This window comes from Colletotrichum costaricense (genome assembly GCF_030867565.1).
Source record: "Colletotrichum costaricense strain IMI 309622 chromosome Unknown Scaffold_1.1, whole genome shotgun sequence".
In the NCBI taxonomy this organism is placed as follows: domain Eukaryota; kingdom Fungi; phylum Ascomycota; class Sordariomycetes; order Glomerellales; family Glomerellaceae; genus Colletotrichum; species Colletotrichum costaricense.
In genome coordinates, this window is record NW_026848230.1 from 824,483 (window position 1) to 841,906 (window position 17,424).

The window sequence follows — 17,424 nt, forward strand, 5'->3', positions numbered from 1 at the left end:
GGCTAAAAAAGAAAAGAAAAAACCCACACAATTACATATCGAATAGTTACACTATTGCAGCGTCTACTCAACGCTGTGAACACTGAGCTACGATAGTAACCTGCTTCTCTGTCATGATGATCCCTGGCTCGCTTGGACAAGTGGAGTCGTCTCAACTCAAACCCCATTCAATTTGCTTGAAACAACCTTCGCCCGAAGGCTCGTCAACCACGAACAGTGAACAACACCACCTAAAGTCATATTCGAGAACTTATGATATGCTCTATTGCCCTCGACAATTCCCAGTCATGCAAATCTCGGGTGAATTGTCGGGGTTCTCGTGTCGGAAGGGCGCAGGATCGTCCGGCCGCCCGTTGACCGGTCACGCGAGCTGAGATGTCGATCACAGGCACAGCCGACGCATCCCACGGGAACCTGAAGAAGCTTAACCGGTGATTTTATATCCTCTGCCAACGGCGACTGGTGCAAAATCCAGTGTTGCTTTACCGCCAAATAGGCAAGTGCCGACAACTCCTTCACGATACGACGTAGCAATGCATGGTTGCGGGGGCTAGGTGCAACCTTCGGCCTGATGTGCCATTAAGTTCGGACGACCATCGTTCCCACCCCGGTTCAAAATGACCCTGTTCAGTTCGTGTTTACCCTGAGGCTTTTGGCTAGAAACCCCATTTGAGGATGAAAGTGCCCTCCAATATCCCTAAGTCGTTCGCCGTGAGAGCCGTCTAAGTTTAGCGGCCCTCGGATCGTCATGTCATGGAGGGCCCCTGCGTCGGAGTGTTTCGCCTCTTTCCAAAAGCGATGTTTCCAGTCCCTGGCAGTGGGTGGAAAAATTGACGGTGTGGAGGTGAGTTCATCTATCTCGAGGGTTTGGCGGGGCTTTGACAGGGAACGTGAAGCCGAGCTAGCAATAGAGATCAGCCGACTGCCATCAACTTGAAGCTTGGTTGAAGACGTATTTGACCAAGCCCGTTTCCCGCCCGTTCGTCTGGTCTCTTAGTCGAAGGAGCTTCATCGCCCATCTCAAGCGCGAACAAGTCTTCAGTCTCTCTTTGAAAAAAATGGTCTGGTTCAACCAAGCCGCCCTCTTCCTGGGCAGCGCGCTGCTGGTGGCAGATGTGCTCCCCGTCGGGGCCGTCCGTACCATAATACCTAAGACGAGCTTCGACTCCCAATCCAACTTCGACGCCGACTGGAACTACCTCTACCCCTGGGGCACCGACCACAACGGCGGCGCTCGCATGACAAAGGACAACGTCAAATTCAGCGGCGGCACGTTGACCATTACAGCCAACAAGGTCAGCGGGCAGCCTCAGGCGACGCACGGCGGGCAAAAGATCAACATCAACTACCTAAGCGGAGCGATCCATGCAAAGGAGCACTTCAACGTCTCGCGCGGGGGCGGGTACGACTTCAGCGCCGAGATCAAGGCGACGACGACAAAGGGCACGTGGCCCGCCTTCTGGCTGACGGCCGTCCAGGGGTGGCCGCCAGAAATCGACATGGCGGAGTGGAAGGGCAGCGGCAAGGTCAGCTTCAACACGTTCAACACGAGCTCCATCGTCGCCGCGAAGGACGTGACGTACCCCAGCCCGGGCAACTTCCACTCGTTCAAGTGCGAGACGAGGGACTTGAACGGCAAGGACGTGCAGGCCAAGTTCTACATGGATGGCAACCTCATCACGACGCAGGTGGGCGCCGGGTATTTTGGGAAGCCTATGTACTTGTGAGTAAAAGCTTGGCTTCTAAGCGTGAAGTTTAACAGATTGCTGACACGAGCGGTAAACAGGATCATCAACTTGCAAATGGAGGGTTCCTCCGGTTCGCCCGGCCCAACGAGCAGTAAGCTTTCCTTGCCAATTTATTCGCGAACTCAAATGGCTGACAACCCCACCACAGACACGGAATACCAAGTCCGAAACCTCGAGGTACTGAGTTACAATCCTTGAAATGACGGCATGAATGATTCGAGCGAAGCGGCATAGTTTATGAGCACATTTTGCGCTCTACCTTTCCTGTATCTATTTCCATACCTAGGAGCACACTCCACGTACATATCTCTGCCATGGCAAATACCACGGATGGCACTGTCAAATGCAGTATTGAGTGACGTGAAGTTATATACCCGCCTGTTGTAATAGCTGGGGCTTGCTTGATTGTACATGTATCTACGGCTGTTAGATCGTGGATTTCAGTCCCATGAGTGAATATTTGGCTTGCTTAGCTACGATGCTTGGCAATTTTCTCTGCTGCGATGAGCAAAAGATCCCGGTGATGGTGTACATGCCTTAAGTCTTGCAACTTGAATCGGTCAAGGCCATGTAACTAAAATCTCTAATACTTGTCACTTCCGTGGGTGAGAGGCCGTCCGTCAGCGGCCAGGAGCATCGCTTGCTGATGTAATTTGTCCTGTGCTCAAGATATCAGGATATTGACATATTGACGAGTGGAGTAGGAGTAGGGAGAGGATAGCCGGTTGTGGATTGGCCACCCTCCTAGTGATTCTGCTTTCGTCGACGACTTTCCAGTGTACTTGCAGAGGTCTTACGTCCTTTGAACGTAAACTTCTGTTTGAGTCACGTCTTTCATACGCTTGCTCAAATATCTATGTTGCATGGCTGAGGGATTGGTCAACTAAGTACATATTAATATGGATGTGGTTTCTACCTCGTCATTTCCCCTATCGCGCATTCAGCTGTTAGACTTGTGGGGATACTTACCTGCGAGAGCGTCTCCTCTGAATGTCAAAACAAGTCAACAGCAACTCTAGGTTTCTGCGTTTTTACTACCTGAGATGGCCGGCCTTGGCTTAGTTATATTTGCATTCTGATACGTTGGGGATTGCGCTGCATGGCGAACTTGAGGATTCTTTGAACCATGATTCTTAATAATGATCACTTAATGCTTTGAAAGATTTACTGTCAAACCAAGGACCCTTTGATTAAGCTGCGACAAAGGCAATCCGTGATCTGCTCCTTAATACCGAAGCCTTCCACCCTTCAGTACCGCTAATAAGGGCCCCATCAATAGACGCAAGATAAGCAGAATCCAGGCTTCTTTGTGCCATTCAATGATCTATGTGATTACCTCTTCATTGTGAAAGCTTTTGGATTTTCAAACATTCGAAGATTTCTCCGTCAAATCCTAAGAAGCTCTTTCCTGGCCAGCAAGGTAAGGTACCTTCCTCACTTCATGCAAAGGAAGGAAGCGCTGAAAGACGCAATGGCAGGAGCGAGTGGTCTATGCAGCGCCGGGCTTACGTAAGTGACCTCCTCCGCCATTACGTAGTGAGGCTAGTCACGTGGTACCGTGTTGGTCTCGTGTCTGGTCCGCTCGCGTCCTCGACCCCTGCCACCTTTTCCCTCCCCCACCATCTTTGATTGCCTGACTGTCGCGTCATTCACATTGCTGTTCACCAAGTCAAAGCCGGTTCGACAATGGATGGTCACGATGCCGCGGTCCAAAACCCTTCAAGCGGCAGAGAAGAAGGCTATCGAGGGCAATAACGAATCGCAAGATAGCCAAGCCATTTTCGACCGATATGTGGCAGAATACGGGATCGGCGTGGTACGTACGGCCATGTTTGCTTTTTCTAGGGTGGCGTTTCCCCCAGTGGAGGCGTATTTTCTGCCTGCCCTGAGTATGTCTGGTGGCTCTGCTGCTGGGCAATGGATTGGATTGGACTGGATTGATGGCGACAATTTAGCACTGCTACGACACAGGCCTTGCTGCGACTTTGCGCTAACTATTTCGGGCACCACCATAGACAAGCAGCTCGCCCCCAAGAGCATCGTCCACCGCGTCGCGACACACTTCGAGAGGCAATAAACGACATCGCGACAGTCTTCTTTCGCGCCATTCCGATCCGTTAAGCCAAAGCGAAAGTCAGCGCACTGCCCAATCTTTCCCCAGCACTGCTCCTCTGGTAGCGAGTACAAAAAACGCGGTTTGTCACACCCCCCACCGACTGGACAAGGATGTCTCACATGGGGCTGGGATGGCACTGACCAGAATAGCTACCCCAGCACGACCTCGACCACGAAACTCCGTCACCCGCGTTGCCTGTTGTCGCTACCGCTGCGGATGCTGCAGACCCAGATTGCGGCCCAGACTCCGACACAATTCCTGCGAGCCTGGCCTCGACAAGACTCAACATTCGAGACCACTCGAATTGTCTTGCAGCAGACCCAAACCCTCATGTCGACTACGACGCGATAAATCCGATACCTGAAGAGGTCCCCGCATCATGCACTACCGACAAAACCGCGAGGAAAGTCAATGCCCTCCCTAACGCTTCGGGCCCCGCGCTCTACACGAAAGTCAAGATGGACGTCTCGCAGCAATCCCCGACGCAAGATAACAACGATCGGGACTACGAGAACTACTACGAAGGCCCTTCATTTGTCGAGACGAGTCCTATTTCGCAGGACCACAGCGCCGAGCAGCCAGCGATACACGAGGAGGATTCCGCCGTTGTCGACTTCGGCAATCTCGACCATCTGATTCAAGGCGACACCCAGGGCGATACTCAGGGCGACGAAGAGCCTTCATCTTTCCCTGACCATGCCGCCCCTGTACACACCCGTGGAGCTTGGCGGAATCGCACTTCCAGTTCTCAACAACAATCCTCTGTTCAGCGTACCGACGGCCAGTCCCCTTTGCTGCCGACCGTCCCTCCGCCACAGACCCCAGCGCAACGTCATAACCCTTTTGCTGGAAAGAAGCTAGGTGACCCTGCCTTAGCAGGATCCCAACTTTTTGGCCAGACGCAATTTTCATCCGCAGTGAAGCATTTCAGCCCTACCTCTTCGAGACCATCGCCACACGTGTACGCCCACAACTCCATATCACCCAACATAGCTGAGACGTCGCCTCTTAAGAACCGGTACAACGTCACATCGCCTCCCGATTTGCTTTCTTCCAGCCCTCAAGCTTTGCGAGTCCAAGGCCCGGCGCCCTACGACCGCCAACGTAGCCCGAGCAACTCTGCGCCTCTCGAAGATGGCACCATACCGGAGTCACCGCAAATGCCTGCCACGAACACACGGGGCTTACCGGAACCGATGGGCATTTACGAAAGCATGATGGAATCACAAGAGAGGAAAAGAAAGAGTGCTGAGGTCCAGCCCGAACTTTCGGGAGAGGAATCCGACGACGTGGCCACGAAAATGGAGCGGAGGAAACGTGCTGCAATGAAAAAGAAGGCAGCCGCGCAAGATCTTACAGCTATTCCTGTGCAGCGCGCAAGCTCTAATGCGTCTGTCGAAGTGCCCTCAACGACCAGAAAGCCGAGGAAACCCCCGCCGAGGAGAATGCGATACCGTGCTCGACGTGCTGACGAGGACTCGACTGCATCCGAAGATGAGGGCGACGGGTTCACAGTAGCCGATTCCCAGGGCCACGCAACAGATCAGCAAACTCGTGCCAGAAAATCGCCTGACACCGTGGAAGTAGGCAATGGCACGAAGAATGGCCTTGTTTCGAGCAACGATGCGGTGCCCGACAGCGCCGGACCAACCCAGAAGTCTGCCTCAAATGGTGGGGTACCTGGAACAGAAAGTTCGGGCAACGGATCTCGGCCCAAGGACCTCCTTATACCGGAAACCAGTCCCAACAATACTCAATCTCGGCCAGAAGGGAGAGATGATGTACCGCTAGACGTGTCAGTAGACATTAAGAAGTCACAACAGGAAGAGGAACCAGGTGCACCGATGATCCAGCCAAACGATGTAGAAGCCGAGGTCGAGCTTCTACCCGAGACCCCAGAGCCCTCTGTCCCTCAGCCTTCTCGCCGCTCGAGCCGCAAGCCCAAGCCAACCCTCAAGGCACAGGTTCTCAAAGGTACTAATAGTGCCGTCGTGTCCTCAGATGCCGCCGCAACCAACGTGGCTACATCGCCAACTAAAGAGGAGCCAGATGAACGTCGACTGTCGCAGCGAAACGGTGCTAAAGTGGTCGACGAGGCGATAGCTACAGATGTAATCCATGCAGTATTGAATTCGACGGTGAACGGCGAGCCGCCTATGCCATCTTCACCGCCCCTACCAAAGGCTGTCAATGGTGTTGGGCCTCCAGGCACGGTTCTTAGTGAGAGTCTTGCCGAGCAAGGTCCGGCAACGCCCGACACTCGTATCCATCCCGCCGCTCCAACAGCTCCTGGCTCAACAACATCAACACTCAGCGTACTCACAGTCACGCCGGTTCCATCCTCCAAGAGTCCGACTGCATCACAAGAATCGGTGGAACTACCACCTCTCTCACCAGATAAGTCCAAACGTGGACGCCAGCCTGCCAAGGCCTTGCCTAGACTCGCCACTGGATCGAGAGCTCCCAAGCAAGGAACCCGCAAGCAGGTCCGGAGGGCAACTCGACTTGATTCGGCGTCGACAGATGAGCTGCATCGATCACCATCTGTCAACGGATTCGAGAACAGCATCATTCAACCTCCGAAGACTAGCGTCAGAGGCAGCCGCCTATCGATGCTCTCTCACACATCGACGTCTAAAGACAACGCTAGCAAGCCTCCTATTTTTGCTGGCATGGCATTCGCGATATCTTTTCAATCGAAAAAGGACGGGGAAAAAGCGGATCACTTCGAGCAACGAATGGGTCAAAGTCGCGAGATAGAGAAAATGATTCTACAGTGCGGAGGCTTGTTGTTGAGCAATGGCTTTGACGAGCTCTTCGAGCCCAACGCTCTCGGAAGCATGGCAACCAGCCCAACCTCAGAAACGAGGGACGAAAATCCACTGACGCTGACCCCGTTTGCGCAGACCATTGGTTTCACCGCCTTGATCGCTGATGGTCACTCTCGCAAGGTCAAGTACATGCAGGCTCTTGCTCTAGGGCTGCCGTGCATTTCGGACCGTTGGATTGCTACTTGCGTTTCGAAAGGGACTGTGGTCGATTGGCTCCCATACCTGCTCTGCGCTGGTCAGTCCACTTTCCTCCGCGATGCCATCCGATCGCGATATCTAGCGCCCTATCCGGCCACTGACGCACGACTTGTGGACGTCATTGAGAGGAGGCCGAAGATGCTGGAAGGGAGCCAAATCCTTCTCGTGATGAAAAAATCTAGGGCCGAAGAAAAGAAGATGCCATACGTGTTCTTGGCACATGTCCTCGGCGCCACACTCTCAAGGGCGTACAGCGTCGATGAAGCAAAGGAGACCTTGAGGCAGCGAGAACTACTTGAAGACCCGTTTGATTGGGTCTATGTCGATGAACATACCGGATCGGAGGAAGGATTGTTCAGCGCTGTTGCTCCCGCATCGAAGCCTTCGAAAGCATCGAAGAAGCGAAAGAGGGCTGCGCCATCAACAGACGACGCTCCTCGGCCGCCAAAAAGAATCAGGACGTTGAGCAATGAGCTTGTCATACAGAGCCTCATTCTAGGACGGATGATTGAAGAAGGTGAAATGGAGGTCTAAGTCACACGAGTGACCTGAATTGTTTTGCTATGTGAGATCTGGGATGGAAAAAAGGACCAGGGGAGTTGGTACAAGGCACTTTGACGGCGTTTGAGCATGGGACGGACATGTTATGGGGATGATACCTTTAAGCGAGAGGCAAGCCTTGATATACTTTTTGTCAACGACCAATATCGCCATAGTGATTCGAAATGAATCAACAGGATTGAAGTCATGTTTCCTGCGAGATGATGAGTGGGTTCAGCAGTGTTTCACGAGGAGCACAAAGTAAAACAAGTTATTTAGCGCGAAAACAGTAATCAATTCAGTGAAGTGATGGAGCCAGCCATGCCTTGTTAACAAAACGCCAAAGAACTCCTGATAGTAGGTACTTAGTTGCCCATCATTCCTGACCAATCTCGACACCTTTTGGCATTTTATGCCCAGGTCGGGGTCCCAATTCCCACGATTACTGCTTCCTGCTCACACTCGAGCCACGGCTGGGCGTGGGCGAGGGGGTGGTCATGCCAGTGGTGGCAATGGTGACCTTCTTCTTCTTCGGCTCCGCGCTGCCCTTGGCGCTCGTCTCGACCTCTCCAGCCTTCTTGACTCGGAGAGGGACAGGGAGCGCCGTGGGCAGGAGGCGGACGTTGGACTTGCCCACCCCCAGTTGGGCTCGGTGGGCTGCTGCCGCGGAGCCGAAGGAGCCGATGGCCACCAGGCCCTTGGGGAGTTCCGTTCTCTTCTTGGTGCGCTTGGTGACCCTGTTGCTTGTCTTTGTACTGGTGGGAATAGGGGCAGGGTCACCAGAGGCCTTGGCGGATGGGTTCTTGCCCTTGGTCTTGGGCTTCGGCGTCTTGGGATCGGTCTTGGCCTTGGGCGACTTGGGCTCGGTTGACTTGGCCTTGGTCTCAGCCGAGGTCTTCTTAGTGGGTTTGTCGACCTTGGCAAGAGCCTTGGGCGACGACTTGCCTGTGGCGGAGGAAGGAGACGACTTGGTGACGTGACCGGACTTCTTCACTCCGGATGAGATGGGCTTCAGGACGTTGATCTTGACCTTGGCCACTCTCTCGATCCGAATGTTGGCGGATCGAGGGGCGGGCTTCAAGAAAGGCATCTTGAGTTGAGGTGAGTGGGTATGGAGAGAATAGAAGAGAATAGGTATGGTTGAATGGTTAATCGTGATTCGGTTCCTGAGCTCTGTAGAGTAGAAAGATTTAGTCCCGAGAAGAGTGGTGGATGTGCGAGCAGGAGTAGCAAACCTTTGGATGGGATGATGCTGAATTATATAGGATGATTGAGGGAACCTCGATGGCCGACTGTGAGGATAAACTCGGGAAACGCAACGGGCTAGCCGTGATGGTGCAAGAGTACCAGACTCTTGAAAACTATCGCAGAATATTAGCCCTCCCGGTCTAACAGGGTGTCGTGGAGGGGATGCTTGTGATACTTACGACTGAGGATGAGGAAGGAGCTTTGGTACCGGACCGAAGCTGAAACGGTATCGGAGAAAAGCAGCGATTTGGAGAAGACACTGTGCGACTAAGTTAGGTTTGCTCTTTCCTTGGTAGCTGATATGGTGTGTCTTACCTGGTTTCCGGATGGATGAGGATATTGCGATGGGAAGTAGTTGAAAGGGCAGGTACCAGACCGGTCAAAAGTATCGTAGAAAGGGGGAATGAGAGAAGACCAGTCAATGGTCTTGAGAAAAGAATTAGTTCTGGAAAGCTAGGAGACTGGCTCAAGAGTTATTGGCGTGGGAAGTTGGAAAATTGAAAGAAGAGGGAGAAGTACCTGCTGAAATTGAGGAGAATGGTGAAAGGTCGACGGAGGAAGTTGAGGAAGAAAAATTGGAGCGGGAGAAATATTCAGGAGACCGGACTCTAGACTGTTAGAAAATGTGATTTCGGAAGCCTTGGTGAATGTGAACAAGTTGTGAGATCGCTTCTCGCTCAAGATTTTACGGTAGCCTGAGTCTTCAGGAGGCCATCGACAAGGGAAGGAAGGAGCGGAGTAGTATTACAATAAGGGAAGGGGCAGGACGAATACGCGGTGATTATACACTGGTCCCAGCCATCACCTTCTGATATCGATGGGAACACTGCCTGAGTGAAGCCAGAAGCTCGGTTCGGGAAAAGGCTGCATTGGGCAGCAAGTGAAGGAACACGAACATGATCGAGGTGGCTGAATTTGGTATCCAAGGGACGTTTGCGAAATTTCCGTGAGGCCCCTCACGGTACCGAGCCATCTCGCAGTGGCGGCCTTGTCTCTATCGTGTCATTATGACCAGAGCAAACTGTGATGCTCTCATTCTGGTGAGTTGGCATGGTTACTTCACGAAGTGAAGTGAGCCTCAGAACCTTGCTCTCAGCTGAGGCAGGGCCTAGATTGATGATTACAGGACACAGAGGATCAAATCGAAGTCACATTCTCTGTGAATGCTTGCTATAATCGCCGTCGTAGTCTACGGTGAATATTGTACAATTAGAGAGCAACCTCATTGAAGACAGTGAACATCTCATTGTCATCCGTAACACCCCGGCAGGCCTCATCATCCTGCTCGAAGAATCTCATCCAGTACTCAACAGCTCCGATGAGCTCCTTCATCTTCTTGGTGTAGACACCCTCCTTCATCTTTTCACTCTCGACCAGATCGCGGAGATACGCCTTGCGGCCTCTGATAAAGAGCTCGTGGAGCGCCTTACAGGTCTTGGGCGACACCTCAATCGTGTGTGAAGCCTAGCCGAGACCGCCACCGACGATGCCCTTGGCCCAAATATCATCCGAAACGGCCTTGAAGAACTCTTGGTTCTCCATCTCATAGTCCTTATCCGCCTGGACGTAGGACGAACGACAGGTCCTGGCTGATCCGTAGAGCTGGGTCACGAAGCCCTGGATTCGGATGCTGTCGACGCTGTATGTGCCCTGCAGCCACAGGGACTCGGAGAGGTTACTGGCCTCCTCGTCAGGGACAGAGTCGTCGTCGGTGAACTTGAAGCCCACGGAGAAGGCTGTCTTGACCGTGGTGGTCAGGCCAAGCATCGCCTTGGTGGTCGTGAGGAAGTTGCGAACCTCGGACTGAACTTTTGCAGGGAGCATGACTTCAACTGAGCCTTGGTCAGAACATGTGTTGAAAGCTTCCAGGCTTGAGATAGGATGAGGCTGCTATGAGAAAAAAGAACGAAAGATGACTTACGCTCACTGGGCTGGTGTCTCTTCTCGAGCTTCCGGGCGACGCGTGTTACAGCACAGAGAATGTTTCTGGACTTTAAGTCTTTGAATTTCAAGCGTGTCGGACGCATGATGAGCAGTTGTCCTTCGCGAACCTTGTTCGCTCACTAGCAATAGTTGGGATGAGTCCACAGCTTTGAAAGGTTGAGTCAAACATGCGAGTAGGTCTCGTGATAATATAAAAGATACACGTGGGAAACTGAATTCTGGCTTGAAGAATCCATCCCGGGGATGATGCTGCTGCCAACGCACTGAACTGCCGCTCTCATGGAGTTGGTGAGCGCAGCCGTGGTTGTTCAAGAAATGAGGTCTTGATCGGCCCCATCCGGCGCTTGGCACGGGCCGGGTCCGCCGATGCCAGCTCCACTCTTCGGCTTGAGCCCTGGAAGCCTGAACCCTTCAACGCCCAAGAGGATCCTACGGCTTGAACGACATGCCTCAATCTTGTGGGAGTTATTCCAATCATTTGGTTTCGAATATATCTCTTTCCCACGTTAGATGCACACTGAACACTTATCTAAGTAAATGTTGTTCGCCGGAGAATGAACACAACTGTTCAGCGTTGACCCGAGCTTAAAGGCTTCTGCGCACGGAAGTTCTTTCAAATGATTTCGAAAGGAAACACAAAACTTTTGGAAGCAAGAAATCCTGAGATCAGCTACGCTGCAGCATAACCTCGGCTCTTTTTACCAGGGCGTCAACAAACTTATTGCCCCCTGTTGAAACCTCGGCCAGGCGGCGTGCGATCAGATCGGCCGGCTTGATCACATACTCCGGTACGACAACGTGACCCTTCTTCCACTCATACAGAAACTCGTGCTTCTCTCCCTTGCTCGCCATCTTCTTCGACCTGATAAACCCCTCCAGGGATCTAGGATTGTATGTGGCGTGATTCGCCACGCGGTAGTTGACAGACGGGTGGATCTCCTCATTTGTCTGGCCGAGATCATTGCCAACATCGTCCTTCTTATACTCTCCAGGAGTTCTAAACTTCGAGAAGAACGGCATGGCTCTCAAGATGGGCGCGAATATGTCGACGATTGGCCCCGTGGCCCAGGCGTCTTCCGGGTCGTACAAAGGGGACTTGAAGAACATCTCGTAAATTTTGCTGTAGTCCAGCCCCTGGCGCACGCGCTGCACCACCCAGCTCATACCGAAGGGTTGCTGATGGCGCGAGCGATGGATGAGCCGGTTTCGAGATAAGATTTCGCGATCGGCCAGCGTCGACATTGTATACTTCCCATCCTTGTATCCGTGCTCATCGTCGAGCTGGATGAAGGTCTTGATCTGGTCGCACATCCATGTGAATGAAATCAGAGCAATTTCTGCGACATTGTCAGCTTACCCACTAGGTCCGGCAGATGATCGTCTGAAGACTCACGCTCAAAATCAAAGGGGAAGCCGTAGAGAAGGCCTGGATTACCGCCTCCGATATTGATATGTCCGCCAGGGAACCAAACCTGCCGCAGCTCAGGCCGATCACCGTTGAGCTGGTCCGCCATCTCACGCTCGATCAAGGCCTTCCATGCTTGGGAAAGCTCCTCTTCTGTGGCCTTCGAGTTCGCTTTCAAAAGTGACCTGAACTTCTTCGCAAGCTGATCTTTTGGCTGTTCATGGCAGCCGGGACATTGCTCGTTCTTCAGCGGGAGACGCCAGAGCGTTGGCGTAAATGGCTGTCGATGCTCGTCGAGCGCGAGTGCATGGTAAGCATGCCTGATATCTACTACTTATCAGAGGTGCTCGGCTTCCGAGGCTCGCAAGCTTGCGCTAGACTCACATCTACTCAGGGATGGGTTGTGAAATCCAAGGTCATCGACGCCAAGCCAAGGGGCAAGTCTAGCGATTTTGGTAGTCGCGCCCTGCGTCCAAGTCAAGCCGGGAATTCCCAAACTACCGACTGTGTCAAATACTCCGACGACCTCAATGGCTCTAGTAAACTCTGGGGGAAGATTATGCGGCTTTTGGTCCCAGTGATGATCTTCTTGCTCGTGACCTTGCCAGTCTTCGAGAACCTTTGCACGAACACCGGTGATCCACTGTCGGTACTCCTTCGATGAACGGAAGTTGAAGCTGTCATTATGGCCATGTCTTCGGTAGAGGTCGTACAGAGCCGGGAAGTCGTCCATTTCCTGGGGCTGAATGATTCCAATATCTGTAATAAGACCTGCAACAGAGCGAGCCGTGTACGCCCCTCGGGAGAAGCCAAAGAAAAAGAGTTGGTCGTGCGGGGCATAGTTCATAACGATGAAGTTGTACGCCTCGATGACACTGGCCACAAGCCCGTCGCCAAAAGTCGCCTGCCTGCCCCTCTCGAGGATATTCACGCCACCACCCGTGCCGACGCCGGCGCTGTAGAAGACGACCTGCTGGCAGATGCTATCCTCTTTTCCATTCTCTTTGACCGATCCCGTAAGCGCGACGGAGCGGGCTAGGCGGGTCACGTTGGATGGAATGTTCTGTTGGCCGCTGACGGAAGATTGCCAGGTCCCGTCGCAGCAGATAACTATGCGCTTGGGGGTAGATTTCTGGCCCTTGTCTGGTACGAGAGTCTCGCGAGAAACTTGCAGTTTATCTACTTCCTCGAGGTAGTTGGCGGAGAGAAGGGTGTCTTTGGCTTCATTCGTCGCCACTGTGTGGTGGGTCTTGACGCCTGTCGTCCCTTGGACGAAAGATCGCCAAAGGTTTGAGGAGTTTGTACTTGAAGGCGAGTTGGGCGACATGTTGAACTTTGAAGAGCGGATGACTGGCGATAATCAATTGTGGCCTACTAGGGATTAGATGGCCATGGCGCAGAGGTGGATATCAAGCAGATAAATGTATGATAGTGGAGGCAGGAGCTCTCTCATAGCTGTATGAGCCTTTCTCGCGTACGAAGAGAAGTTATTGCAGCTAAGGCTGAAGGGCTGAACGAATTCCCGCGCAGATGCCGTTTCCAGTCAAGCCAATCCAGCCGAACGCGGTGCGGACACAAGAATCAACAGATGACTTTACACGTGAAGATTACCTTCTTGTATAATCTTACATGACCTTTGTCAAAAACAAGAAATCTTCTTCAAGTTTTGTTTTCATAGCCGATAAAATACCACATGTGAATCAAAGAAAGACAGCCTTGAGGGCCGAAGCAATCTGAGACAACAATGCCGGTTGAACACGGCGAGAATTCTTCGCAAGGACAGGTAAGTTTCCCCCTCCCTATCTCGGAACGGCTCGTGGCTAGCGGCAATGGCATGCTTGAGCGCGTCTCCATCCTAGCACCAAGTCCCGCGTTCGGCACTCCGTTATCTCAACTGAACCCGTGCTTTCAGCTCACCAAGCATTCCACGACGCGTACTAAAATCATACGTAATTGAGGCCGACCACCTCAAAGTCCTATTCCCGTCTCCGGCGGCCCAAGATAACTCTCCGCGATGGTCCCGTTCACCGCCAACACGATCTTCTCAAGATAGACCTCTGGCGAATTGACCTGCCAACGAAGAGTATGCTTCCCCACGCCCATCCGCGGCAGCTGCACGACCTTTGTCCACACATGATCGGCCACATTGTCATTCCACTCTGGGGGTGTATCACCCGGCGTAGCAGGGTCGCCAAGCACGCGTGTGAAGTTCGCGGTGCCGCTACCCTCAGCACCATCATCCGCCAGTGCAAGGGAGAATTCCATTGGGAGGTTTGGGTCTGTGTCGAGCGCACCGTTGATGTAGACCGTGGCGTTGATTGCTTTCGAGATGTTGGAGAAGATGTAGATGTCGTAGTCCACCCATGCGGCACGAGCTGCTCCGCTGGCCTGTCGAGCGGCAGTAAATGGTCTCAGGGCGATGGATCCTGATTCTGAGCGGGAGCCAAGGTGCTCGATGTGCGTGAAAGCCACGCCAGCATCACTCTCAGACTTGGCGGATGCGCGTTGGTAGTGAGGCCCCTCGATGGATATGAGGCCGGCTGTCTCAGGGAACCCGACGAAGCCCTCAGGGGCACGATGGTTCAGCACGGGAATATGGATCAAGTCAAAGTAAGGAGCCGGATCCCACTCCACGCGAATCGAAACGGTCTCGTTGAAATCTGTAGGTACCGAGTCCCAGTCAATGGAGACTTCGATTCTCTCCTCAGGTTTGTCATCGGACAAGACGCCGAAAGTACTTGGCACAAGAACCCAAGGGTAAGGGACCTCCAGCGTCCAATTGATGGGCTTTCGGTGATCGCCACGGTGAAACAGCTCGATAAGTCGGGATTTTGGCCCGTGAGGTTCCATAGCCGGCAAGACTGGGGAAAAGCCCTCGTCGGTTGGTAATGCCGGATGGATAGAGCCACAAATCCGGCCTTGTCGGTAGGCGCTGAGGGAGTTCTCGACGTATATGCCGAGCTCGCCGACGCCCCAGTCGAATGCTTGCCGTTGTTGGACATATGAAAGGTTAGCAACCACGTCGCTGGACGAGGGCCGCCAGTCCGTGAGATCCATGTCGTACTTTGGCGTAGTGAGTAAGCCTTTCCATTTGCCGTCCAGCATCGTATCGTATTCTTCAGTGAGGTCAAAGTCATCGTCAAAGTGCTGTAGAACCTGTTCTGCGATCAAGTTTGCAGAATTCCGCCTCTCGTAGCTGTACTGTCTATTTCTTCCCGAGCTGATCACGATGAAATGATAATGATATCCGATCAAGGCGGGATATGTGAGGATATGGAACAATGCGATGCGACGATCCTCTGGCATGGCCTCGTGTAGAGCCTTAGCCTTTTCTGCTAGCTGTCTCCAGGCCTCGAGGACGCGTTCTGCCTCACGGTAGTTAAGGATAGAATATGTAATGGGTTGTAGTATCTCGAACTTGCGCATCCCGACCAGGTGGCTGTACGTCATGAGCGCAGAAGAGATCTCTTCGGCGTGCTCCGGACCAAAGTCACGAGTTGCGAGTGCCGTCAGGTAAGACGGTATTTTGGCAAAGCCGAACCTGCTCGTGTTCCATGCCATGTCCATGGCAAAAGAAAGTGGTAACTCGTTGGGCTTGATGTCGCCTACGTTCATGACCCAGATTCGTCGGGTGCCGCGCTCGTAAGCCTGAGATAGCTCTTTGTAGACTTTGGGCTAGATGCGAGTCAGAAGTCCTAGTTATCCTACGATATTTTCCTTGAGACTGGAGTGGACTTACAAAGTTGTTGGTGTTTTGAGACTTCCAGCTCTTTGGTTTGCCAACATACTGGAAGTGGAAGTAGACCTGTATAGAGACGATATCAGGATCTAATTATCTAATGAAATTCAGGCGACGACTCACTCCAATGCCTCCGACTCTCTCACTCTCTAATTCGGTCGGGAGTCGTTGAATATTTCCCCAATTGTCGTCAGTGAACATCAAGGTCACATCTTCAGGAGGATTCAGGCCAGCTGCATAGTATGTGGCAACTTCCTTGTATATGGTCCACACCTCTTGAGCAGTAGCCAAAGTCAGTCAACAGGCTTGGATGTGTAGCACAGGCAACTGCTGGAAGGGGGTTTTTGAACTCACGGTTTGTCGCCGTGACGTTTCCGTGATACTTTGCCAAGATCTCTCGTTCTGTCGCAAATACATCCTCAAGGACCGCAATCGGATCATCGGCATCGATGGGACCATCATCAGTGCCTCGCATTCCCAATGTAAAGTAGGACTCATTGTTGCCCGCTCGGCGAATCCCCTCGTCCATGAAGGCGACCACGTTCTCTTTGTTGTTGACCCAGTCCCAGTCGCCCTTTGGATCTTTCTTCCACTCATTGCTTGCTCGCTGCATGGGCTCATGGTGGCTAGTAGACACGACAATGCCATAATCATCCGCCATTTGCTGACTCCATGGGTCGTCGGTGAAGAAGATCCTTCCCGGCTTAGGAATATAACTTGCCCACATCGCAGGCCAGATGAAGTTGGCCTTCAGTCGGAGAAGCAGGTCAAAGACGTGCTGATATAACTCGGAGTCAAGGGTAAAGTTGCCCACGTTGTTCTTCTTCCTCCCCCACCAGCCGGTGAGTGCGGGTGCTTCGTCATTGATGAAGAGACCTCGGTATTTCACGCTGGGCTCGCCATGGGTTGTGATCTTGTTGAGAGCGTAGATTTGGGTGTGCTTGGTTGTCGGCACGTCTGCCCACCAATGTAGACTAACCAGGATGTAATCAGCTCGACAAAGTCTCTGGACAGATTTCTGATGCCTTCCTTAATCTCGCAACCCTGCGGTAGGGGTGTTTGACATTCTAGACGTCGGATCCTTGCTTGAATGCAGAAGAGGAAGGCTAGGAGACTTACGGCGACTGTCCACTTTGCTCAGAAAGGGTATAAATGCCAAAGATTACAGCTCTCTTATCGCTTCCCGCAATGACAAGAGCGCGGGAGATCCCCGGTAGAGGGCTCTCAACGACCTGGGTTCGAAACGTTTCCCACTTCCCGCCAATGTCCTCGACTTCTATCTTTCCGCTGTTGACAAGCTCCTGAATAATAGCTGATTCGACTGTTCCAGCAATGATTGCAACATCGGCGATGATTGTCGAAAATGCTGCCGTTGCCCCGGTTAGATTATCTCCTTCCTGGGCTGTCCACAAGTGGACGGATGGCTTTGTTCCTGTGATTTGCTCGAAGTCGCCAGCCAGGTTATTGACTGCAATGCCGATACCTACAGGGTCGTCGGCGTCTTGGATTAAAGTCGCGTCCTGAAGCTCGATAGATCCTTCCGAGGCTTCAAACGCGATGAAAGATTCTTCCAGTAGAGCTGTGATGAGGCTAGCGCATGCCACCAACCACATCCATGGGATGCTACTGTGTACCTTCATAATGGATCATCGGCA

At 52.7% G+C, this 17,424-nt stretch overlaps 6 protein-coding genes across 6 annotated transcripts; 2 read left to right on the forward strand and 4 right to left on the reverse strand.

The window, feature by feature from the left end:
* Window positions 1–1,058: 1,058 nt before the first annotated feature.
* Window positions 1,059–1,946, forward strand: CCOS01_00311 (glycoside hydrolase family 16; the record flags this gene model as incomplete). The annotated part of the gene is made up of 3 exons (XM_060448508.1): window positions 1,059–1,723; window positions 1,787–1,839; window positions 1,897–1,946. 3 exons carry the CDS (start codon window positions 1,059–1,061, stop codon window positions 1,944–1,946), a joined length of 768 nt encoding a protein of 255 aa, XP_060319946.1.
* A 1,501-nt stretch (window positions 1,947–3,447) lies between these two features.
* On the forward strand, window positions 3,448–7,427 carry CCOS01_00312 (UbiD family decarboxylase; the record flags this gene model as incomplete). The annotated part of the gene is made up of 2 exons (XM_060448509.1): window positions 3,448–3,564; window positions 4,014–7,427. 2 exons carry the CDS (start codon window positions 3,448–3,450, stop codon window positions 7,425–7,427), a joined length of 3,531 nt encoding a protein of 1,176 aa, XP_060319947.1.
* Window positions 7,428–7,875: 448 nt separating this feature from the next.
* On the reverse strand, window positions 7,876–8,523 carry CCOS01_00313 (uncharacterized protein; the record flags this gene model as incomplete). The annotated part of the gene is made up of 1 exon (XM_060448510.1): window positions 7,876–8,523. The coding sequence occupies one exon, from the start codon at window positions 8,521–8,523 to the stop codon at window positions 7,876–7,878; it is 648 nt and encodes a 215-aa protein (XP_060319948.1).
* A 1,367-nt stretch (window positions 8,524–9,890) lies between these two features.
* Window positions 9,891–10,708, reverse strand: CCOS01_00314 (uncharacterized protein; the record flags this gene model as incomplete). The annotated part of the gene is made up of 3 exons (XM_060448511.1): window positions 9,891–10,115; window positions 10,167–10,513; window positions 10,603–10,708. 3 exons carry the CDS (start codon window positions 10,706–10,708, stop codon window positions 9,891–9,893), a joined length of 678 nt encoding a protein of 225 aa, XP_060319949.1.
* A 583-nt stretch (window positions 10,709–11,291) lies between these two features.
* On the reverse strand, window positions 11,292–13,357 carry CCOS01_00315 (peptidoglycan binding domain-containing protein; the record flags this gene model as incomplete). The annotated part of the gene is made up of 3 exons (XM_060448512.1): window positions 11,292–11,962; window positions 12,019–12,357; window positions 12,415–13,357. 3 exons carry the CDS (start codon window positions 13,355–13,357, stop codon window positions 11,292–11,294), a joined length of 1,953 nt encoding a protein of 650 aa, XP_060319950.1.
* Window positions 13,358–13,998: 641 nt separating this feature from the next.
* Window positions 13,999–17,409, reverse strand: CCOS01_00316 (uncharacterized protein; the record flags this gene model as incomplete). The annotated part of the gene is made up of 5 exons (XM_060448513.1): window positions 13,999–15,705; window positions 15,770–15,835; window positions 15,893–16,044; window positions 16,124–16,743; window positions 16,889–17,409. 5 exons carry the CDS (start codon window positions 17,407–17,409, stop codon window positions 13,999–14,001), a joined length of 3,066 nt encoding a protein of 1,021 aa, XP_060319951.1.
* Between the last annotated feature and the right edge of the window lie 15 nt (window positions 17,410–17,424).